The 24,873-nt window shown below is 38.3% G+C and overlaps 2 protein-coding genes across 2 annotated transcripts in view; one reads left to right on the top strand and one right to left on the bottom strand.

Annotated features, from left to right (window-relative positions):
• The window catches only part of AFG1L (AFG1 like ATPase), a 160,837-nt gene that overhangs the window by 17,135 nt on the left and 118,829 nt on the right, over nucleotides 1–24,873 (top strand). Inside the window, exons 2-3 of the mRNA XM_059700781.1 lie at nucleotides 2,920–3,143; nucleotides 20,755–20,806. Coding sequence (XP_059556764.1) covers nucleotides 2,920–3,143; nucleotides 20,755–20,806 — 276 coding nt within the window. The remainder of the gene's footprint in view (nucleotides 1–2,919; nucleotides 3,144–20,754; nucleotides 20,807–24,873) is intronic.
• On the bottom strand, nucleotides 188–1,109 carry LOC132237017 (RNA transcription, translation and transport factor protein-like). Its single transcript, XM_059700778.1, has one exon. It carries the CDS (start codon nucleotides 1,092–1,094, stop codon nucleotides 360–362), a length of 735 nt encoding a protein of 244 aa, XP_059556761.1. The 5' UTR covers nucleotides 1,095–1,109; the 3' UTR covers nucleotides 188–359.

Here is a 24,873-nt window from a genome sequence, read left to right as displayed (position 1 = left end):
CATGATAGATCTTGTACATATATTGTTAGATTTATACCCAAGTATTTTATTTTGGGGGGCTGATAATGTAAATCATATTGTATTTTTAATTTTATCTTTTTTTGTGTTTTTAATTTTAAATTCCACTTTTCTTTTTCTTTTTCAATGTTTTTTAAATTTGTTTTTTTTTAATTCCACTTTTTCCCCCCCACTTTCCCAAACTTTATTAAAGAAAAAGCAATGATGGTAAATCTCTAAAACATAGTCAATTTTCTGGGACTCTCCCCTTGAAAATGTGATGTTTGATTTTGAAACACATACCACGGTGTGCATGGTTCCCAACTGTACTAAGTAGGTGAGAGGCTGAGATCCTAACAGGTTCATCTTCCCACTTTCCCCAGTCTGTGGTCTGTCTTTGGATCAGCAATAATTGCCTGAACAGCTACTATGGCTTCATTAATTTTTGTTTGTAGCTCTCTGAGCTCTTCTATATGTAGCAATCGCAGAATTTGAGCAGCTTCATTAAGAACTGCATCTCCTGTGTCAAAACCTAGGATATGCTTGTCTAAAGCAACAGGCAACCCCTCTTTTGCTTGATTTGCTTTAGCAACTGCATCCTGTGTCAGGCGTTCCTGGACCAAAATGCGAATTGCCTTAAGCATTACCAGGGAATCATCATGACGTTGAATCTGGAGAAGGTTAGTCAAAGCCATTGCACCAGCCTTAAAATCAGGATTATTAACATCCAAATTGATCAATGGCTCTGCATTTTTAGCTGCATTGTCAGCATTTTTTGTATTATCAGATACAGAGTCCTTATATTTTTCAGTGTTATCTCCATATTCAAGTCTAACGGCTAAACCAAGAAGCCAATCAATTGCTTCTTGTCGATCTTGAATCTTGAAAGGACAGCTAACATCTGTGAGATACTTTTCAAAGAACTTGGGCCAGTCACTGCTGTGGATGTTTCTTAAATTACCTCTGTCTTCAATCTTGTAGTGTCTGATTTTCTGGTCTTCAAGCCAAACAATAAAGTTTCTAAATTCTGTTTCATCTTTGCAGTCGAAGCCGGTGGGCTTGTGGTAGTTGAGGGCTGTCAGCTTGCGGCGGAACATGGTCCTGGCTTTCCGCTAGGTCCCCTGGGCTCCGGTTCCGGGAGAGAAGAGAGAGGCGAGGAGCGGCTGGCGGCGAAGCTCCCGGCGACGCCTAAATTCCACTTTTATATATTAACCTTGTACCCTACAACCTTACTACAATTGCTTATTAATTCCAGGAGTTATTTATTTTTTAATTCTCACCCAAGGATATTTTAAAAAATTGATTTTAGAGAGAGAGGGGAAGAGGGAGAGAGAGAGAGAGAGAAATACCAATCAGTTGCTTCCCATACCTGCCCCAACCAGAGATAAAACCTGCAACCTAGTTATGTGCCCTGACTGGGATAGAATCCACAACCTTTGCTGTACGAGATGACGCTTCAACCAACTGAGCCACCTGGCCAGGGCTCCAAGATTTATTTTGTTGATTCTTTTTTTTTTTTTTTATCTTTAATTTCCTTAGTGGTTAAGGTATTACAAGTGTGTCCTCATCCCCCCCCAGTTATCCCCCAACCCCTCCCCCTTCGCCCCCCACTCATGCTTCTTTTGGGTTTTCTACATAGATGATTATGCCATCTGTAAACAAAGACAGTTTTATCTCCAACTAGTCCCCTGGTCACCCTGGCTGCAAGAGAGGCCAGGACATGGAATATTTAACAGGGTAGCCTTGTACTTAACCAAAACTTCTATTCAGAAAGAACAGCTATTAGAAGATAGCCCTGCCCTGTCCTGGACATTCATGACTTATTTAGATTTTTTTTCTCTCTTGGGAAAAAGATGGAAATAACATTGTCACTGTTAATTTTTCTAAAGTAAGTAATCTTTATATTGAAACAAAGGAAACATGATATTTAATCAAATAAGAGAAACACTGGCAATGTACTTGTGCAAAATCTTTTTCTAAAAAATGTGTCCATTGACTGCTGTTTATTGATGCTTTTAAAAAATAGTTACCTACTCATTGCACCTACCCAGATAAGGGATGCAGTTATGATTGGACCTTACCATGGCCAATCATTTCTCTCTCAGGAAGGCTAAAGGAGAGATCAGAACACCACCCTGCTTAGAAATGGACACTATTGTGTTCCAAATCTTTGTGTTCTACCTAAAGGTTATGGAAAAGGGAAGGAATCTCATAAACAGAGGACTGGAGTCATGTGGTGAAGTCTGGATGCTGTGTGGTTTTGGATAGAGAGTGAAAATGCAATAGAGAATCTTTTATGACTAGCCTGTACGTCTCTGCCTTGGTGCTTAAGAACCATAACTAGGCCTGACTCAAAGAGAGGGACAGCCTGCTGTGGGGGGAGCTGATGAACCCAGCGCTCTCATTCAATGGAGTGGGGTGAAGCAGAGACTCTACAGCAGGTAGGTTTTGTAGAAGAGGGGCTACAGTTATAGCTATGGGTTTGGATTTCTTCCCTTTTAATATTTAAAAATATTTTTATTGATTTCAGAGAGGAACAGAGAGGGAGAGAAAGATAGAAAAATCAATGATAAGAGAGCATCATTGATCGGCTGCCTCCTGCATGCCCCCCACTAGGGATCGAGCCTACAACCTGGGCATGTGCCCTTGACTGGAATCGAACCAGGGACCCTTCAGTTGGCATGCCGATGCTCTATCCACTGAGCCAAACCAGCCAGGGTTGTTCTATTAAGATGAGATGGTTTTAAATGTATTTACTGTGTAAAATTGTTTTTATCAGAATGCTATTTATAATAACTGCTCAAATATATATCTATAACAGGTTAAAAGTTTTAATGTGACTATTAAGAAACATGTATAGTAGCACTGTGAAACATCTCCATTTAAGAAAGTCTAACATTTTATATATTTTTTTGTTTATAGCCTATACAGTTCAGATACCCGAGAGTATGTCTCCATCTGTGGCCACAGAAACTTATGTGAAAGCTTTGGCTTTTTGCCATGGACCTCTGGACCACTATGACTTTCTGATCAAAAATCATGAGATAAAGGAGGATGCACATCAAAGAAGAGTCATACAGTGTTTGCAGAAGTTACACGAGGACCTTAAAGGATACAGTATAGAGGCAGAAGGCATTTTTTCAAAGGTGAGGTTTGTGTGATGCTAAAGATTAAACAGTTAAAAGTATAAGCATTCTATAAAATGGATTAGATGCAGTCGGGTACAATCTGAAACAGCTTGAAAATTTCCCACCAGTTCCTTTAAATAAGCTCTGTTGATCCCCATATCTGACCTCTTGATGTTCCATAGCTTTCCTTCACCTTGGGGGGATTCAGATTGCTTCATGTTTACATAATAGTTGGTGCCATCCAGTCAAAATAAAAACTTCAGTGCCCTTCAAATGTTTCCCTTTCTCTTGCTGAGGCATAGCCGAGGATCAGCAGTGAAGGTGGAGTGATTTGTTCTTCTCCTTTCCCTCCTCCTCCTTTCTCTGCTTGCCTGGCTTCTCTAGGGTCAGAATGAGAGGGATAGAAGATTAGAGTGAAATAGCAGTCTTATGTGACCAGTTAAGGGCTTTTGGTGTGATAGATATTGACATGCTAGCTCTTTGTTGAGGGGCACAGTGGTGGGTTCCTCAGGACCGCCCCAGTGCTCCATTCTTTGACCTCTTAGGACTGTATCAGAATACCTCGCACCATTGCATGGGCAGCTTTAGTCAGCCTCCTGCCCTTGGACTTCTGCTGATAAGAAGTAGACAGCAGTTTCTGTCTTAGTCCTGTGTACTCCCATGATCCTGGGGACATGTCAAGTTCTTCCATGAACTCTTCCACGCCCTGCTTTGATAGCTGACTATAGATTTCCTCACCTAAGCGAGCATTCTGCTTACACTCAATCCTCACTTTTTTAGATGCTTCTCTTAGGTGACCCCTGCACTTGGCATGAGGTTTATCTGGGGGAAATGCCACAGCATTTCTTACCCAGCTAACAGCTTTCACTTTGATGACTTTCTTCAGTTCTACTTTGGTTTTAGAGCTGATCTCCCCACCTTTTAAATAATTCCTGCATGGATCTGACTAGTGCCTCTCTTAAGAGTGTAGGAAACCTTATCTCCCCTTATCCTCAGCTTTGAGCTTTTGCTGAAATTCTAAGATGACAGGAAAACTCCCATTCCTTATCCCATTATAGAAGTCAATGTCTTCAGTGGTGTTATCTTCAAATTATGAAGGATATTAATAGTAATAAGAGTTAGAATGTGGTTTAATCAAAGGAACTAGTTTTCTTTTAATTGGCCAAATCGCCCATCCCCTGCTCCCACACATGAATATTTGTTTATTATGTGGTCTTTAGGAGAAAGGTCCTGTATAATATGTGTTAGTAGTGCTTTATTAAAAATGATGGAAAGTAATTTTACTTTTTAAAAAGCACTCAGAGTATAATTAGTTTTATTTTTATGTAAAGAAAAAGGCTGTCATTGTGTTAATATCTCTTGGTTAAAAGGAATAGAGATTCACTTAGGTTACAGAAAGAAATGGAGATTTAGAAACACTGCATATGCATATAGAAATGAGGGGCATCTCCATTACACAGCCAGCCTCCTGGAGCTTGAGCCTCAGAACCAGTGCCTCTGAAAGCTTTGAAGAGTTGACAGGCAGTAGTAGCAGGTACTAGTTACTCCACTGCTCTCCTACTCATGAAATCCACTTCCTCTTTTGTTCCTTTCCCCATCATGTCCATTTTCACTTCTGTTTGTTTTACCAGCTTCTAAATTCTCTCCCTGAATCTGTGGTTTAAATTGCCCTGTAAGAATCTGAATCACTTCATCACCAATCACTTCATCAGTGTTTGGGTAGAGCTTTCACACCGGGTTTTTCAGAGGCTACTAGTCAGTGTAAAGGTGGGATCTCTGCATAAGTTTCCATCCTGACCTCCTGTGAGCAGGGCTGTTTCCCTCAGAAGTAGACCACAAGTATAGTAGCACTATGATTGACTAGTCCAACACAATAGTTATTGGAAATAATGACGAATCACCCCTTTTGATGGCCAACCTTTTCTCCTTTAACCATATATCCAAAGTTTTAAGTGAGTAAGGTACTAAAAAGTTTGGAAAACTTAGACTTCTTATGTACTGCCTCCTAATTATAGATTGCAATATAGGTGGTCTTGCAAATAAAACAATAACTTGGTTATGTGTCATAGCCAGGAAACAAGATGTTTTACTTAATGGGATTTTTTGGTTACCTGAGAATTTAGTCTCATGAATTTATATCTTGTTCCCTTTCTAGTCCTCTTCCCTTTTAAAATACAGTCTTTTTTCCTCTTCCCCTTTCTGTATCATCTCTGGGGCTCATCTTCCTGTGGTTGGTGAACTTCCCATCCAATCAGAAGTATCCTTAAATCATTAACTTACCTGGTTGCCAATTCAACAATATTTGTTCCCTTTAAAATTCTTGTTTGGCAAAATAAAACCCATAAGTAAAAAATAAAATAAAAAATTATTGTTTGGTTCTTCTTAGAGGTGTTCTCCCACACTCCCACCATTGATTTCTGAATTGGCTATGATGGGTCTACCTAGTAAATAACCCTGGTTTAATTGTATAATTGTAATCTTATGTAAGTAGGAAATTTGACATGTCAGCTAGCTTTCAGTGTGTTTAACGAAAGCTCATATTTGTTAAATGCTAAAGCATATGTGAATAAAATGTTTAGTTGTTAGATCAAACATTTCTTTGTGGTAATATTTGTCCTGTAATTTCTTCAGTCTACCAAATCTTTAACATTGTAAAAGACCCAATCAGCGCCCTAGCCAGTTTAGCTCAGTGGATAGTGTCAGCTCGCAGACTGAAGGTTCCTGGGTTCAATTCCAGTCAAGGACACATACCTTGGTTGCAGGCTCGATCCCTGACCCTGGTCGGGGTGTGTGCGGGAGGCAACCAATTGATGCGTCTCTCTCACATTGATGTTTCTCTGTCTCTCTCCTTCTCTTCCACTCTCTCTAAAAATCAATGGAAAAATATGCTCAGGTGAGGATTAACAATAAAAAAAAAAGAAAGAAAGAAAGAAAGAAAGAAAGAAAGAAAGAAAGAAAGAAAGAAAGAAAGAAAGAAAATGACCCAATCATCTAACAGAATTTGGGTGAGACATCTATAAAGCTTTAGTTTTTGAAGATTGTAAGATGCCACAAACCTATTTCTTATAAAAAATAAACACTGATATGCTGATTATCAGAGAAGGAAAATTGGGCTATTAGGTTTTCCAGCGATAGAAGAACTTTATTTATAATGTTCTTAATTTTGGTTAAATAAAATTTATGGTTTTATGAACATTTGACTTTTTTTTAAAAGTATATTTAATGATTTTTTTTACAGAGAGGAAGGGAGAAGGAGAGGGATAGAAAGTTAGAAACATCGATGAGAGAGAAACATCGATTCAGCTGCTTCCTGCACATTCCCTATTGGTATGTGCCCGCAACCAAGGTACATGCCCTTGACCGGAATCGAACGTGGGACCCTTCAGTCCGCAGTTTGGCTCTATCCACTGAGCCAAACTGGTCAGGGCTTGACTTTGTTTTTAATACAGATATTTAAACATTCATTATAGTGGACTGTATGTTTTTCCTCATTGTACTCCTAAGAAACTTTCTGTAAGGCTAATCTATAATATTAAAATAAAGTACACCTTCCCAAGATGTCAAAATCATTAATTAATGAGATAAAATTGGTAGCATATTGTTTGGCTGCTTTCACCTACCTACATAGCAAGGTTTTCTCTACTAAAAATTTGAAAAAGTTACATGCAGATGACCATGTTATGTTAGCAACAAACTATGAAGAATGAGCATGTATGAACACTTTACTTTTGTTATCAAATAAGACTTACAACCAGGTTAATCTGACACGTTTAATGTATGCATAATTGTTATTGTGCTGTGAGGTAATTAGGCATAAATGGTAAGTAGTTCATGTAAATCACTATAATTAGAATTACTTTTACACAGCCAAATCAAGCATTTCTGGAGTCAGGGAGGGAGACAATTAAATGGAGTGTGAAGCTACTCTGAAAATCTGTTTCCATTAATCAGGGGTACACAGACTGCCAGGTTTTTTTATCTTTTGCGGGGAGACATCATAGCCCAAGAGACCTGGGAATTGGCAGGGAGCGGGGCGGGGGACGTAAATTCCTTTCCTTTTTCTCCTGCTCTCCACAAAATATTTTTCAGTTTTTCCCGATGAGAAATTATGATTTCCAGTTTCCTCATACATCCCACCATTATTTTATTTGGATACCTTTCCTTACCTCCCAAGAACAATGCATTTAGCAGGTAATCTTAGGTCATCATGCTTGACTTGTTCTGGCTTCTAGCACCTGGAGGCCGTGGGTAGGATCCTGGAACATGGGCTGTGGACACTCTCTCAGGAGATGCGGGAGGCCTAATGGTCTGGACCCCTTTAGTTAGTTACCCAAGATTTTTCAGAAGGACCTCTAGGCGGTTTGCTGGTTTTTCTTCCATTCCCCCCCTTATCCCTCCTGCCAAGAGAGTGAGCTTGTTCTCTCCTCCATTCCTCTTCTTAGAACTGGCATTGCCTATAGGTCAGCGGTTCTCAACCTGTGGGTTGCAACCCCTTTGGCAGTCGAACGACCCTTTCACAGGGGTTGCCTAAGACCATCCTGCATATCAGATATTTACATTACGATTCATAACAGTAGCAACATGACAGTTATGAAATAGCAACGAAAATAATTTTATGGTTGGGTCACAACATGAGGAACTGCACTTAAAGGGCCAGAAGGTTGAGAACCACTGCTCTAGGTAAAGGGAGCTGAGCGATGTGATTTAGGTACAGCTTCCCTCATCTCTGGAGCTTTATCCTTTAGACAATTGTAAGCTACAGTTTTGTTAAAGACTAGAAATATTTTAAAATGAATGTTTCTTGTCTCAAATTTTTATGAAAGCTGAAGGAAAAGTATTATGTCCCTAACCCAGTGATGGTATTATCTGTAAAGAAGTAAGGTTGGGGATCAAACTAAGATTTTTTTTTGGAGAACTACATATGCCAAACACTTAAAATCTGAAATTTGAGCCCTAGCCAGTTTGGCTCCGTGGATAAAGCATTGCTCCTCGGATTGAAGGGTCCCGGGTTCGATTCCCGTCCAGGGCACGTATCTTGGGTGCAGGCTCCATCCTCGCCTGGCCTAGTCGGGCCTGTGTGGGAGGCAACCAATCGATGTGTTTCTTTCACATCAATGTTTCTCTCTCTCTCTGTTTCTTCTCCTCCCTTCCACTCTCTCTAAATATCAATGGAAAAAAATATCCTCAGGTGAGGTTTAACAAACAAACAAAAATAAAATATGTTTAAAAAGAAAATCTGAAATTTGAGAACCAGAGTGTAGGGGCTTGCTTTAGAATCCAGAATAATTAGCCAGTGTAGTCAATTACATCTTAAGTTTTTTCATGGTTTCAAAAGGTGAAATTATTTCGTCAAGATGGATGAGAATAAATCCCTTTAAATGAATTTAATAAATTATTAATTTAAAAATGATTAATACTTTATGAAACAAACAATAAATAATTCATTAAGTACATTCCTTAAATTTAGAGAAAGGGGTATAATCCTATTTTAATCGTTTAGGAATGGGGGAGGGGGAGCACAACTTTCGTTCCTTTTTCTCCTGCTCTGCACAAAATAATTTTCAGTTTTTCCTGATGAGAAATTATTATTTCCAGTTTCCTGGAATTTTATCTGTCATTATCAACCAAAGCTGACCGACTACTTTGGTTATGGCAGCTGAATTATGTAGGCCATAACGAAGCATCAGTACCATGGAATCGATGCTGAGATTATAGTTAGGTCTCTGGGTCAAGGTTCAGCAAATATTTTGTGTAATAAGACCACATAGGAAATCCTTTTAGGCTTTGGGAGCCATATGATCTCTGTCGCAATTATCAGCTCTGCCGTTGCCAAAGCAGTCACAGACAATACATAAGTAAGTGTATTCCAATAAATATTTATTTACAAAAACAGGTGTCAGGCTGATTTTGGCCCACAGGCCATAATTTGATCTCTATTCTGGATGATTGCTACCTGGCTAGATTTGGAAGCTGGTGGGAGACCATTAAGTATTTAAGGTTCTACTTGAACTGTACTTAGTCTAGCTTTCCAACCTATCTCCCATTACTTCCTTTTATATATGCCAGGCTGTAGTCAGCAGAACTATTTTGTTCACTGTTCCATTATAGAGGCAAACAGAAAAAATGGAACAAAATAGCTCATAACATACATGGAAACTTGATAAATAAATGAGTTGGCACTGAAAATTAGTGGAAGATAGACTATTCAATAAACAGAGATGACACAATTGATTATCTACATTGAAAGTAAAATAAAATTAAATACATACTTCTCTAAGCAAAAAATAAATTCTATAGAATTAATGTACTAATTTAAAGTAAAACTTCTTGAAGAAAATACAGAGTAAAGTTCTTTATGAATTTAGGACAAGAAAGTATTTCTTATACAAGATATGAAATACTAAATTATAAAGGCAAAGGTGGATATATTTGACTATACTAAAATTTAAAACTTCTAGTCAATAGAAAGTACCAGAGAAAAAGTGAAAAGGCAGACCACAGGGGGAGAAAATATTTGCATAAAAATAATTGCCTATAGATTACTATCTAGAATATATAATAGATTCCTACCAAATAATAGGAAAAAAGTTGAACAAACCAATAATGGACAAACAAGAGTCAATTTTGGGGGGATAACTAATGGATACCACAAAATTGATAAATAAATTAGGATGTATTTCTGGAATAGAATAACCTACGGATGATAAACTTCAAAATCAGGATTGTTAACTTGGAGGAAGAAGGGCACAAAGTAGGACTTCAACTTTACTTAATGTTTAATTACTGAAATGTTGGAATAAATATGTTAAAATATAAAGATTTGATAAAACTGGGTGATAGATAACCCGGTGTTGAATATTTTCTCCTATTTAGCATGTTTATATTCCATACTAAAAATATTTTTCAGTGTAATTGTGAGATAATGTAATTCTAGACTCTGATAGTAAGCATTTGCTTCTTGCAAATAGTCAGAGGAAGGGGAATTATTAGCACAGTGCTCACAAAGGCAGGCATAGGAAATATCTTAGAGGTTTTTGGCAATGGAATTTTCCCTCTCTAAAGTTTCATAATCTGAATTTTCTAGGCCTTAAATCTTTTTCATGAATGTCAGCTGTTTCTGAGTCCTATGTATAGTATATAGTTATGTCTCCATTTAATATTAGCTTTATACCTCATGTATGGCAGTGTTTTGTCTTCCAGGTAATGTGCCCATTTCATGTACTGGGGAAATAATTAGCCAGTGTCTTCTTGCCATCTAAAGGAGAATTGATAACATTCCCAGAATGGGTCCTGAGGAAAGTAGTTCCATTGTGTAGCTGGGAAAAGCAAATGATTTTTAGTTTTACAGAAACATCTATCATAGCTAGAATATGTATTTCTTGTTTAACAAGGACCCTGAATTATTGTATATACTAGAGGCCCAGTGCACGAATTTGTGCACCAGTGGAGTCCCTGGTACTGGCCTGCAGGATTGGGCCGAAACTGGCTCTCTGATATCCCCTAAGGGGTTCCAGATTGCGAGAGGGCTCAGGCCAGGCCGATGGACCCCACCGGTGCACGATTGGGGCTGGGGAGGGATGCCGGAGGTTGGCTAGCCAGGGAGGGACCACAGGAGGGCTCTAGGTTGTGTCCAGCCTGTCTTGCTTAGTCCCGATCGGCCAGACCCCAGCAGCAAGCTAACCTACTGGTCGACTGTCTGCCCCCTGGTGGTCAGTGCACGTCATAGCAAGCGGTTGAGCGTTCTTGGCATATCATTAGCATATTATGCTTTGATTGGTTGACCGGATGACAGAATGACCCAACACTTAGCATATTAGTCTTTTGTTATATAGGAAATCCCATTAAATAAGGAGAGTTGTTCCTCACTATGTGCTAGGCTCCATGCAGGAGCCAAGGATACATATGTGAATAAGATGAACATTTTTTTATTTTAGTGATACCTTGTTCAGCATAGAGAATAATCATAAGCAGTTATTTATAGCTCAGTGAATTAAGTACAAAAATTCAGGTGGGTATAAAATACATATGAGAACTGTCTTTGAGTGCCCACTTTAAAAGGATATAAGTTTATTCAACTCTATATTATTGCTTCACTTAGCACTTATAATTCTGATTCTTATGAAGAAATTTTATGAATCACATTACTATTGATTTACTCTTGGATTAGATTCCAAATGTGATTATATACATTGAAATTAATATAAAATTACAAAGTATATATGGTACAAATTTATATAATTAAGATTATATGTATTAACTATTTGCTCCTGGGAAATATCAGTATCACCACGTTTAAAACAATTTGTTCAACATGTTTTTTTTTAAACAAATACCAATTAAAAATATATTCAAGTTATTTTTGCATTTGTCTTATAATTACTGGTAAAATGAATATAAGATACTGCTCTTGGCATATAGAATGGATTTGCCATTTCATATGTGTCCAATATCTGAACTGTCATGTAACAGTTTCAGTATTACATAAATTCTGTATTGTTTCTGTAGTATTGGACTGTTAATTAAATTAAATGCAATATTTACTGTCTAGAGATAATAATAAAATGTAAACAATGTACTCAATAAGGTTAAAATTTAAACTTTATAAAAACACTTCTGAGAATTATTGTATAAAGTTTCCATTTGTGCAAAGTATATTACTTAAATAATAGCAAATTTTTTGAAACTAATATTGAGAATTGAAAATTACTTTTGAAGAGAGACAAAAAGTCTCATGTTTCTACTCAGTTCAGGATGTTCAGTAGAGGGTTTGTATGAAGACTGACTCAACTCTAAAGGTAATTTTCTATTTTCACAACGTGAGGATGGCCATGGAAAATACAGCTCAAAGGAGAGAAAATCAGGAAAACCTCTTGGTAGATAGACAGTCGGCTAGAAAAATGCCTTGGCAGAACGGATTTACGGAGTAGGAAATTTTAAGAATTCATTTCAAGAATTGTCCGTTGAAATCACTGGCAACAAGGACTTTAATTTGGAGGAGGAGGTGAGGAGGAAAGCAAGGTGGTCAGGGTGAGAATCTGAGGAGACGGGAGTGAAAAGATCTCTTTTCAGATGAAGGCTGATCGTTTGGTGAAGGACACATGTGTGTGGCACGTTGTGTTTGGAAAAGTGGTGGTATGTGATAGATTTTGTCCTGGTTGCTGTCAGCCTTTCCTTGTGTCTGTGTGAGAGGTTAGGTTCCTATATCCATTTGCCTCTCTGTGGCTGTGTGTGAGTTCTCATTCCCTCTTTAGTGTCAGAGGAAGCCTGGAAGGCTGCTTGAATTTCTCAAATTCAGAACCTCAACCAGGTTCAGACTGAGGGTTGTTGTCCACATCTTTCTTTTGAGGAGCTCCACGTTGATTTGAGAACTATGCTTATGTCCCGGGCATCCCTCTGAATTAGTGGTGAAATGGAGTGGATCACACCTAGCGCAGCTTCACCTCAGCTAGTCCAGGATCAGATGATCAGTTAGGAGTGAGTGACATGGAAGCGTTTGCTGAAGAAATTGCCTCCTGTCATTTGTTTCCCAGTGGCACATGTAGGCACTTACACATCCATGCTCATTGCTTGAATGCATGAGACATTAAAAAGTAATTTGCATCTTCAAATTCTGTTATAATCAGAAGTTGAGCCACTTCTTATGCTAGTTGTCTTAGAGGTTTAAGCTCACCTCCCCCCTCCATAACACACATTTGCTAGTTACTTAGGTACTTAAATAGACTTAATTATACTTGTAAACTGAACAAATTGGTGTACTTTAGGTTAAGAGGGTTCTCTTGCAAATCTGCTGAAGGCATTTAAAAAAAGATTTTCATTTGTAGAAAATTTATGGGTGCTAACATATAGTTCTGTTTTTAGTTTGTAAAGATCTTAGAAACCTGAAGTGATATACTTTTATCAAAAAGTGATCTATGTTGAGAGTGATGTAATGCTAGTTTGTAAAAGATATAATTATGCTCAGCATTCCAGCTGGAATAATTGTCTCTAATTCTGTCATTTTAGGAGATAATAGTGGAATGGCGGAGAGAGTGGGAAGTAACAGGAAAAGTAGTATTTCTGCATTTTAAATAAATCTAAAACGTTTTTTTAAAATATATTTTTTCAGAGAAGAAGGGAGAGGGAGAGAGAGATAGAAACATCAGTGATGAAAGAGAATCATTGATTGGCTGCCTCCTGCACACCCCCTACTGGAGATCAAGCCAACAACCGCAGCATATGCCCTGACGGGTAATAGAACAGTGACCTCCTGGTTTATAGGTCTACGCTCAACTAATGAGCCACACTGGCTGGGCTCAGAAACTCTTTTTATTTTAACAGGACCAACCTTATTATCTACTTGTCCTAATGGAAATTATGCCACAATAGCAGGTGGATAGTAACCCAGAAAGACAGAGGACATACTATTTTACTTTATAGCTTTGATGAGAATTATGTTGGATTATTTTTAACACTAGAATTTTGATATCAGGAACAATGGATAAAGTTAGAATGATTCAATCAAAATATTTGGAATGATGGATGACAAATGTTTACTCTGCAGTAGTTAAATGAATAATTTTGGTAAAAGTTTTGGAAGCAGTTGTCTAAAATGCAAATATTCAGATACTTTTGGAATAATTTAGATTTAATTCAAAAGTAAAAGTTATATACTAATTAGTCACCTTATCAAATTTTGTGGTTTATTTCCCCCCAACTATTTAATTTTGAAAAAATTTCACAATTACACTTAAATCCACTAACAGTTAACATTATGTTCCATTTGTTCTCTCTCTTGAAATATATTTTTCCTTTAATCAGGTGAAAGTAAATTACAACAACATAACACTTGACCCTGAAAACATCATTATGTATCTCCTAACAAAGATATTCTTCTGCATAACTATATTACCTTATCACACCCAAGACAATTAACTGGACATTCTGCCTTTTTATTAGAATGTCTTTGCTTTTCCTCCAAACTAGAATAGCTTTTTCTATTTTACATCAGACTAGAATAGCTTGTTCTATTTTTACTCAACCCGTAAGCTTACAGGCTATCTCCCTTCTATAATTTTTCCTTAATCACCCTCATGCAAAATTAATTGCTTCCCTCTTGGTTTCTTTAAGCCCCTAATTCCTGCTTTTCTTTTCTTTTTTTAATATATTTTTATTGATTCAGAGAGGAAGGAAGAAGGAGAGAGAGATAGAGACATCAATAATGAGAGAGAATTATTGGTCGGTTGCCTTCTGCAGCCTGCTACACGGGCATATGCCCTGGTCAGGAATCGAACTGTGACCTCCTGGTTCATAGGTCAGTGCTCAATCACTCAGCCATGCCGGCCAGGCTATTCCTGCTTTTCTCACAGAGGTTTCTAACCTCTTGGCTCCCAGCATCATTATGTCTTTTTTACAGTTCCATAGGCTGAAAGAAAAACCTAGCAGTTTCACTTTCTTTTAAAGTTGGGGTGAAGGGGGTGATGTTGGTTATTTTATGTTTTAAAAAGATTTTTTTTAAAATATATTTTATTGATTTTTTACAGAGTGGAAGAGAGAGAGATAGAGAGTTAGAAACATCGATGAGAGAGAAACATCGATCAGCTGCCTCCTGCACATCCCCCACTGGGGAAGTGCCCACAACCCAGGTACATGCCCTTGGCCGGAATCGAACCCAGGACCTTTCAGGCCGCAGGCCGACGCTCTATCCACTGAGCCAAACCGGTTTCGGCAGTAGATTTTAAATTGATTTTTAGAGAGAGGAAGGTAGAGGGAGAGGGAGAGAGAGAGAGACAGATGAGAGAGAGAAACATCCATTGGTCGTCTCCCACAAAGACATCCTGACTGGGGATCAAACCCGAAACCTGGGTATGTGCCCTGACCGGGAATCAAATTGGTGACCTTTCAGTGCACAGGATGACGCTCAACCCTCTGAGCTACACCCTTCAGGGCCAGATCTCCTATTCTAATGCAGTAAGAATCCTATGATACGGTCACCAACACCTCAAGGTATGTATCAAGTCCATTTAGGCATGGCAATGGCTAAAGTAATAAACATAAAAAAGGCTGATATATTTTGGAACTAGTGGCTGTTTGAAAATGTCCAGCTTAATGCCAGGATTTACTCAAAGTGTATGGTTCAATAAAATTTTTCTAGTTGCCAACTTCAAACTTTTATTTTTTTTGTTTTTTAACACTTCTGGAAATCTTCCCACATTTTAAAAAAATTTAATTTAATTTTTTCCATCACCATTTATCCCCTCCATGCCCTCTTTCACCTCCACCGATTCCCCTTTTCCCCCACAATCACCACACTGTTGTCTATGTCTTCTCTGTCTTTTTTTCTTTTTTTGCGCAGTACTGCCACCCCTACCCTCCCTGCCCCCATCCAAAGCTGTCTGCCTGCTCTCTATGTCTATGCGTCTGTCTCGGTTTTGCTTGGTAGTTCAGTTTCATTAAATTCTACACATGAGTGAAATCATATGGTATACTTGTCTTTCTCCGACTGGCTTATTTCACTTAGCATAATGTTGTCCAGGTCCATCCGTGCTGACACAAAGGGTAAAATTTTCTTCCTTTTTACAGCAGAGTAGCATTCCATTGTGTCAATTTATCACAGCATTTTTATCCACTCATCTACTGATGGACATTTGGGCTGCTTCCAAGTCTTGCCTATTGTAAATAAATTCTTCAATGAACATAGGGGCGCAAATTACTGTTTTGGGTTTCTTCAGATAAATTCCCAGAAGTGGAATAGCTGGGTCATAAGGCAGTTCCTTTTTCTTTTTTTAAAAAAAATATATTTTATTGATTTTTTACAGAGAGGAAGGGAGAGGGATAGAGAGTTAGAAACATCGGGTGAGAAGCATCGATCAGCTGCCTCCTGCACACCCCCTACTGGGTATGTGCCCGCAACCAAGGTACATGCCCTTGACCGGAATCAAACCTGGGACCTTTCAGTCTGCAGGCCGACGCTCTATCCACTGAGCCAAACTGGTTAGGGCAAGACAGTTCCATTTTTAATTTTTTAAGGTAATGTCATACTGTTTTCCACAGTGGCTGCACCAATCTGCATTCCTGCCAACAGTGTATGAGGGTTCCCTTTTCTCCGTATCCTTGCCAACACTTGTTATTTGTTGACTTATTGATGATAGCCATTCTGAGAGGTGTGAGGTGATATCTCATTGTGGTTTTCTTAAAAAAATATTTTTATTGATTTCAGAAAGAGGAAGGAAGAGAGAAACATCAATGATGAAAGAGAATCATTGATTGGCTGCCTCCTGCTTGGCCCCTATGGGGATCGAGCTTACAACTGGGGCATGTATCCTGACCGTGGATGGAACCATGACTTCCTGGTTCATAGGTCAGTACTCAACCATTGAGCCATGCAGCCGGGCTCTTTATGGTTTTGATTTGCATTTCTTTGATTAGTGATGTTGAGCATCTTTTCATATGTCTATTGACCATCTGTATGTCCTCTTTGGAGAAGTGTCTGTTTAGTTCCTCTGCCCATTTTTCAATTAAATTGTTTGTTTCTTTGGTGTTGAGTCTTATGAGTTCTTTATAAACTTTGGATATTATTAATCCCTTATCAGATGTATCGTTGGCAAATATGTTCTCCTATTCAGTGGGTTATCTTTTCATTGTGTTGATAGTTTCATTTGCTGTGCAAAAACTTTTTAGTTTGATGTATTTCCATTTGTTTATTTTTTCTTTTGTTTCACTTGCTGGAGGAGATATATCAGGAAAAATATTGCTACGAGAATGTCTGAGATTTTACTGCCTATGTTTTCTTCTAGGATTAAAAAAAAAATCTTTATTGTTAAAAGTATTACTCTTCCAGGGTTTTTATGGTTTTGAGTCTAACATTTAAGTTTTTATTCCATTTTATTTGTTAATTGTCACCGAGGATATTTTTCCATTGAATTTTAGAGAGAGTGGAAGAAAGGGGGAGAGACAGAGAGAGAAATAATCAATGTGAGAGAGACACATCGACATCGATTGGTTGCCTCCCCAGGAGCCCGTACCAGGCTGGGAATTGAGCCTGCAATCAACTGAGGTATGTGCCCTTGACCGGAATCAAACCTAAGACCCTTCAGTCCCCAGGCCAATGCTCTATCCACTGAGCCAAACTATCTGGGGCTTTAATTCATAATGAGTTTATTCTTGTGTGTGATGTAAGAAGGTGGTCTAGTTTAATTTTTTTTTGCACGTGTCTTCTGTCTAATTTTCCCAACACCATTTATTGAATAGACTATCTTTAGTCCATTATATGTTTTTGCCTCCTTTGTTCAATATTAATTGACTATAAAGTTGTGGATTTAATTCTGGGCTCTCTATTCTGTGCCATTGATCTATATGTCTGTTGTTTTTTTGCCAGTACCATGCTGTTTTGATTTTTTGGCCTTATAGTATAGTTTGATATCAGGTAGGGTGATTCCTCAAACTTTGTTCTTCTATCTCAAGATTGCTGTTGCTATTTGAGGTCTTTTGTGGTTCCATACAAGTTTTTGAAACATTTGTCCTAGTTTAGTGATATACTAGATTATTATCTTGATAGGAATTGGCATTGACTCTGTAGATTGCTTTGAATTATGGACATTTTAATGATGTTAATTATTCCTATCCATGATCACGGTATATGCTTTCATTTGTTTTTATGTTCCTCAATTTCTTTCTTCAGTGTCTTATAATTTTTGAGTACAGGTCTTTTATATCCTTGGTTAAATTTATTTCTAGGTATTTTATTCTTTTTGAAGCAATTGTGAATGGGGTTATTTTCATAGTTTCCCTTTCTGATAGTTCATTATTGGTGTATAAAAATGCCATTGATGTCTGGATTTAATTTTTTTTTTGTATCCTGCTATTTTACTGAATTCAGTTATCAGTTCTAGTAGTATTTTGGTGGAATCTTTAGGGTTCTTAATATACAATATCATATCATCTGCAAATAATGAGAGTCTCTACTTCTTATAAGAGCTACCTCATTTTTAAAAATTCTTTCATTTGAATATCCAACAATTCATTAGCTTTTAACAATGGTATAGTACTCCATCATATGAATATACTAATATATCTTGTACGTGTGGTTATTCCTGTAGGATAAATTTCTAGAAATGGAATTGTTCAGTTAAAGGGTATATGTACTTTACATTCTGATAGACAATGACATTTATCTAAAAAATAAACTGCAGCAATTCATATTCTTACAATTTATGAGCCTGCCTGTCTGTCTACATCTTTAATAATACTGTATTCTCTGAGACTTTTAGATTTTGTCATGGTGGTTTGTCATTATTATTGTAAATCACATATCTTTTTAAAAAAATATATTTTATTGATTTTTTACAGAGAGGAAGGGAGAGGGATAGAGAGTTAGAAACATCGATGAGAGAGGAGAGAGAAACATCGATTAGCTGCCTCCTGCACACTCCCCACTGGGTATGTGCCCGCAACCAAGGTACATGCCCTTGACCGGAATCAAACCTGGGACTCTTGAGTCCACAGGCCGATGCTCTATCCACCGAGCCAAACCGGCCAGGGCATAAATCACATATCTTTTATTGTGAATGAAATGAAGTATTTTTTATATGTTTAAGCAATTTGTATTTGTTTTTCTTATTGATTTATAAAAGCTCTTTGTTTACCAAGGAAATAAATTCTTTTTTATAATAAATTTTTCTTTTTTTTTGCAGTTTATCTTTTTACCTTTCTTAACATCCCCCCCCCCCCCCCAAACAGAAATGTTTAACTCCACTTCTTTTAATGTAGCTATCTTTCCCCTTACAGTTTTTGGGTTTGTGTTTTGCTTATAAAACATCACACTTCAAGGTTGTAAAAATACATTCACAGGAAGATAGTTATAAAGATGTTGAAGAGAAGGATTACAAGAGAAGTGAAAAATTTAATTTAATGGGCCGCAGTTCCTGAGAGGGTTGGGGGGAGGGGCTGAGATCCAGAAATTGATAGAAGATTGTATTGGGGGAGGAATCATCTTCCTTTGTCACAGGAGGAAGAGAGGAAAGGATGGGTACAGATATGGGTGGGATTACTTTCATATAGGAAGTGGAAGGTGTTCCAACCCACTGCCTCTGTTTTCTCCCTATGAAGAAGTAGGAGATATCTGCTGAAAGTGATAGAGGAAGTATAGTTTAGCATGAAGGGAGCTGAGAAGGTTCTATCTAGAGCATCATGTGGAGAAAGAGAGTGAACTAAACAGGGAAACAATTGTTGGCAATATGGAGGGGCTGGTGAGAGGGTGCAGTCTGCAAGCCTTTCAGACCTTTTTTCAGCAGTATTCAGAAGTTTGGGTGCATGTGATGGGAAGGCCAATGTCTTAGTATGAGACTTTTCTATTTTTAGCAATTCGTCCATTATTTCTAACTTTATTATATTATGGTTGGAGTACATTGATTCTTTGGAATTTATTGAGGTTTAGCACATGACTTAGCACATGGGCTATATTTGAAATTGGGCTACCTGTCTTGAATTCTTGATTCATTTGGTATAGAGTTTTAAATATAAAATATCTTGAGTGTATGTTAGTGTTTGTTATTCAGGTCTTTGAGATGAGTGTGTCAAAGGGTGCAACTTTTCCTTTTTCATGGCCCCAAGTTTGGATGGAAGCAGGTATCAGTCAGCACACGTAGTTTTCAGTCTTCATTGTGAGTGAGTGGGCCTTGTGATTAGGTATGCAGAAGTAGGCAGTGAGTGGAAACTCCCCTGCGCTCTGCCCTGCACCCAATAGATAAGGAAATAGCAGATTGTAGGGTTGATGAGGCTTACCCAGAGTCACATAGCTAATAAGTAGCAGAACCAGAATTTGTACCGGATCTTTTGGGTCCAACTCCAGTACTCTTGTGCTGTATCTTTTATGCTTAGCAGAGGGAGGTGATAGGTTACCACAATCTTTCAACATCATCCTTAAGTTTGCCATCTGTACAATTTACAATGGCCTGGCCAGTGTGGCTCAGTGGTACAATGCAGTGTTATTGAACTCATCAAAAACCCTGTAGAAAGGTATCCTCCACCTCCTCCTTTACAAATTTCCTAAGATACAAGTAACAGAACAGATCTTACACTGGTCATTAGAGGAACTTACTCAGGTTCACATTTTCAAGTGTTTGTCTAATGTTATGTCTGTGCATTTTAGGGGTTGGGTGTGTATCTGAGTCCTGGCAGGAAGCAGTTCACAGCAGATGTTTCAAATAAAGCTCGAATCAAGAAACGACTTTGAGAGTTATGGGCAGGACAGGCCTAGGGCAGCAAATAAGGCTGGATATCATTTAGTTTTTCCAGAAAAATTCTTCTAATCTGTTGCTTGCTGAGAATGAGCCAGGCTGCCATTGTTTGGAGAGCTGGTTGGGAAAGAGGGGGAAGATTACATGGTTAGCAGATGGTGTAGGAATATAAACTTGCATGACTTCAGAGCCCCTGCTCTGGACCACTATGCATTTTGCTTCTTGTATTGAAACCTAAGTTAGGTTTCCCAGTCTTTTACATCAAGTTTTTTTTTGTTTGTTTGTTTGTTTTTTTACTTATTGTGCATAATAGTCCATTTTAGCCCTGTATATATAGCACAGTTAGGAACACTATGTATATGATGATATTTAATGATTTCCATGTTAGAGATTTATAATTTGTTCTTAATTTGCAGCTTTTTTCAAGGAGCAAACCTCCAAAGGGCCTCTATGTTTATGGAGATGTTGGTAAGTGTGTTAAAACAAGTTTTGGGTGGTACAAACAGAAAGTTTCCCAGCTTTTGCTCAGAGATAACTTCTATTTCCATCCTTCAATCCTTCAATCCTTCAATCCACTACCAGCAAGCGAGTTGGATGAGGTGAGGTAACATAGGGGGAGGGAAGGGTAGGCATCTTAGTTTGCACTTTTACTTCTCAGAGGGTGTGCCTGTAGTGTAAGGCAGTGTTAGTTAGCATGTTAGGGTGCAAACATTATTCAATGAATAAAGTGAGTTCATCTTGGGGAAGGAAATCATCTATAGGTAGGTTATTAGATAATTCAGAATCCTGTTGCTCACTGCTATTTGACTCAGCTTAGGATATACTTTTTTAAAAAGCTGTTCTTTTTCACTTTTACTTTCCACTAATATTTCTACTAATAATGCAAACCCTTATCCTCAATTTAGTTATTAGTGGATACTCTTAATGCATGAGTGGTAATACTTCCATGGTCTCTCATTTGTTTGTTTTGTTTTGTTGTTATTGTTAATCCTTACCCAAGGATATTTTCCCACTGATTTTTAGAGAGAGTGGAAGGGAGGGGGAGAGACACAGAGAGAAACATTGATTGGTTGCCTCCTGCACAAACCCCAACTGGGGCCTGGGATCTAGCCTTCAACAGAGGTACGTGCCCTTGACCAGAATCCAATCCATGACCCTTTAGTCCATGGACCGAGGCTCTATCCACTGAGCCAAATCAGCTAGGGCTTAGTCTCCCATTTCTGTACATTGGGCACAAAGACTCACATTTTCTTGGAAAATTTATGAGCAGTCACTTACCTTCTAGATTTTCCTAATCAACTAATGTCTTGCTTCTTCTCTGACTTCACCTGTTTTGCTGAAACAATCTGTTTTCTGCTTTCCATTTCCTTCAAACAAATCCTTCCTAAACCTCTCCCTGGTTACCCACATTCACTGATGTTACGAAGGTGGCTCTTACTTTCCCTGGCCTTATTGCTTGTCACTCATTTCTTATAGTGGGGTACTAAAAACTCTCACTTACATGTAATGGGACCAGTTTTGGTCCTAGACTGATAAACACGCTTTAGGTTTCCCTGTAACCATAACAAATTTGCATTATGGAGTGATGGCAGAAGTTAGTAATGTATTTAGGACAAGAAATAAAATAGTTGAATAAATAGTTATAGCACCTTAAAGATAATACTTTAAGGGTTTAGCTTTTCATCTTGAAGAGAATCCTCCTTTTTTTCTGATTTGTTTACAAATGCTGCTAAATTCCTGTTTTACATTTACAGATTTAGTGAACCTAATAAAAAGAGAATTTAGTTCACAAAAGTGAAAGATACAGATTGCTCCTAAAATTCTTCAAGTTCTTGAAACTTACAGTTAAAGAACATGTGAAAGAAGCTCAAACTATTGTTCTCTCAGTTAAATATCTAACTGGTATTTTTTAGATCAAGGTATGCTTCCTTCGCAGTTAAAAAGCACTTTATACCAGGTGCATGGTCAGTGTTACATGTCAGTGCCTTTAGGCACTGCCAGCAAATCTCAGCCTGTAGTCAGACCTCATTCTTTGCCTCTTTGGAGAACATGTCCTTCTTATGCCTTCACTTTCACAATCAGTCATTGCCAAAACCAGTATCTTTGTTTCTCCTGATACTTTAGCCACTTAACCATAAATGGAGATGGTTAGTAAAGCACAACTTCTTCTACTTCTGCAAAGGACTTAAAAAAAACTCATGAAAAGTTGTTGGATTTTAGTTTGAAAAACACAGCCATATTCTAATTGATTGAAGGGAAGTACAAAAACATAAATCATCTGAATGCTTGAAAGAATCAGAAAAGATGTGATAACATAGGATGTTCACATAGGCTGGGTATGGGGCAACCTTTGGTTAGGGACATTTTTATAATGTAAAGAGGAAAAGACAAAGGGATTATGAAACAGGAAGTGAGATGAACATTTCAGTGGCTATACTCAGTTTAGTTTATAACACTTACAGAAGGTGATCAGCGACAGGTCAGGTTCTCTGGCTGGGAGAAAAGCCTCCCAGTGCCTTCACAAGCTCTTATTCTTTAGTTTCCTTTTTTAAACTTGGGAAACAGGTTTACATTTTCAGAAGTGATGGGGAAGAGGGTGTCTGCTTCTTAGTGCCCCCTTCCCACTCCTTGTTCCTATGCTTGGCTTGCCCTCTGTCATGCCTGCTCAACTGTACTCCCTTTCTTCGTAGACATGTTGAGATGATTGACTCAGGTAGACCACCCAATCCAGGGAACCCCAGTGGAGTTGCTATATAAATTGAAGGGATTATCATCATGGTTCAATCTTGAAATAAAACGTATTCATTAATAAAATGCTTAGCTCAAACCATACAGAGACCATAAGCTGCAGTAGTTTCTTGTGGCTTCATTCTTACCCTACTGCAAGGTTCCTGCTTCTGACTAACAAACAGACTGCACTTAATGATTGCTCTGGTATATGAGGAGATAATAAAAGTTCATTTTTGTTTATTAGTCCTTTTTCTGCTGACTCTTGGTTTAGCCTCACCTATTTCACATTGATAATTTCACTATTCAAAGGTAGGCTGGTAATAAGGTTAGGAGTTGGGAAGCAAAATTCTGCTGGACTTGGAGGCCATGATGGAGGCCACTACATATGTACAGCTCCTTCTCCAGGGAGTCAGCTGTGAAAAGGACACCATGGGTGCAGGGGGCTCTTGAGTAGTCATTTTTGTTTTCCTAACTATAGGCATGAAAGTTAGAACATAAAAGAGTTTTAGGTTTTACAAATTAGTCCACTAGTAAGAATCTCCTCTTAAGAAATACACTCAGTGGCCAGATTATTATGACCACCCCATCACTACTTCGTTTGGGCCACCTTTGCCTTCAATACTGTGGCAATTCTTCTTGGCATTGACTCCACGAGATGTTGAAAGGTGATGCGAGGAATCTGACACCATGCCTGATGAATAGCACTGTCCAGTTCTGTGAGATTTGATGGTTGTGGAACCAGCTGCCTGATGGCTCTTTTAACTTTGTCCCACAAATGCTCAATTGGATTGAGGTCTGGTGATTGTGGGGGCCACCTAAGCAAGGTAAAGTCTCCCTCATGTTCTTGAAAGCACTCCTGCACAATACGAGCACCGTGGCATGGCGCATTGTCTTGTTGGAAGAAGCCATCTCCATTGGGATACGCCATCAACATGATAGGATGAACTTGATCAACAATGATACTTAGGTATGTTGTGCTATTCAGACGTTTATAATGATCTGGCCCTCTAGCAACTTCAGCGCAAAATTAGAGCTAATTTGTCTACAAACATCAGGTGGTCATAATAATCTGGCCACTCAGTATGTATATACAAGGTTTTTTTTTTTTTGTTTGTTTGTTTGTTTGTTTGTTTTTTTAAAATATATTTTATTGATTTTTTACAGAGAGGAAGAGAGAGAGATAGAGAGTTAGAAACATCGATGAGAGAGAAACATCGATCAGCTGCCTCCTGCACATCGCCCACTGGGGAAGTGCCCACAACCCAGGCACATGCCCCTGACCGGAATCGAACCCGGGACCCTTCAGTCCGCAGGCCGACGCTCTATCCACCGAGCCAAACCGGTTTCGGCTACAAGGTTTTATTTAGGATTCCGTAGAGACTAAAGCAAATTGTGAAGTCGGTAAAATGTACTGCAGATTTCGTCCCTACTTTTTTCCAACAACTTTTGTCCTCATTCTTCCATTCACATGACAAATGTTTATTGAGCATCTGCCTTATATTGTTTCTGGAGATATAATTGTGAATAAAAACAGGCAGCCTTTGTTCACCCTAAGTTCACAAACTATTGCAATGGCTTTGAAACGTTTTTGAACATGATCCAGAGTAAGCAGTATATTTTACGCCCTGACTCATTTAGTGCACATAGGTGAAAATCTGAAGGCAAAGCACCAGTGCCCGCTCGCGTGCGCACGCACGCACACACACGCACACACCCCTACACGCCTGAAAAATAGTTCCATGAAAGAAAACTTACCCTTACATGTGATATATTTTGATATTTTCTATTTTATTGCCCTGAAAGGT

The sequence above is a fragment of the Myotis daubentonii genome, chromosome 6 (assembly GCF_963259705.1).
Source record: "Myotis daubentonii chromosome 6, mMyoDau2.1, whole genome shotgun sequence".
NCBI lineage: Eukaryota > Metazoa > Chordata > Mammalia > Chiroptera > Vespertilionidae > Myotis > Myotis daubentonii.
The sequence above is the reverse complement of the archived record's forward strand: the minus strand, read 5'-3'. Positions and strand labels throughout refer to the sequence as shown.

Coding starts and splice junctions, on each gene's coding strand:
- LOC132237017 (XM_059700778.1), bottom strand. CDS start 1,094: ATGTTCCGCCGCAAGCTGACAGCCCTCAACTACCACAAGCCCACCGGC.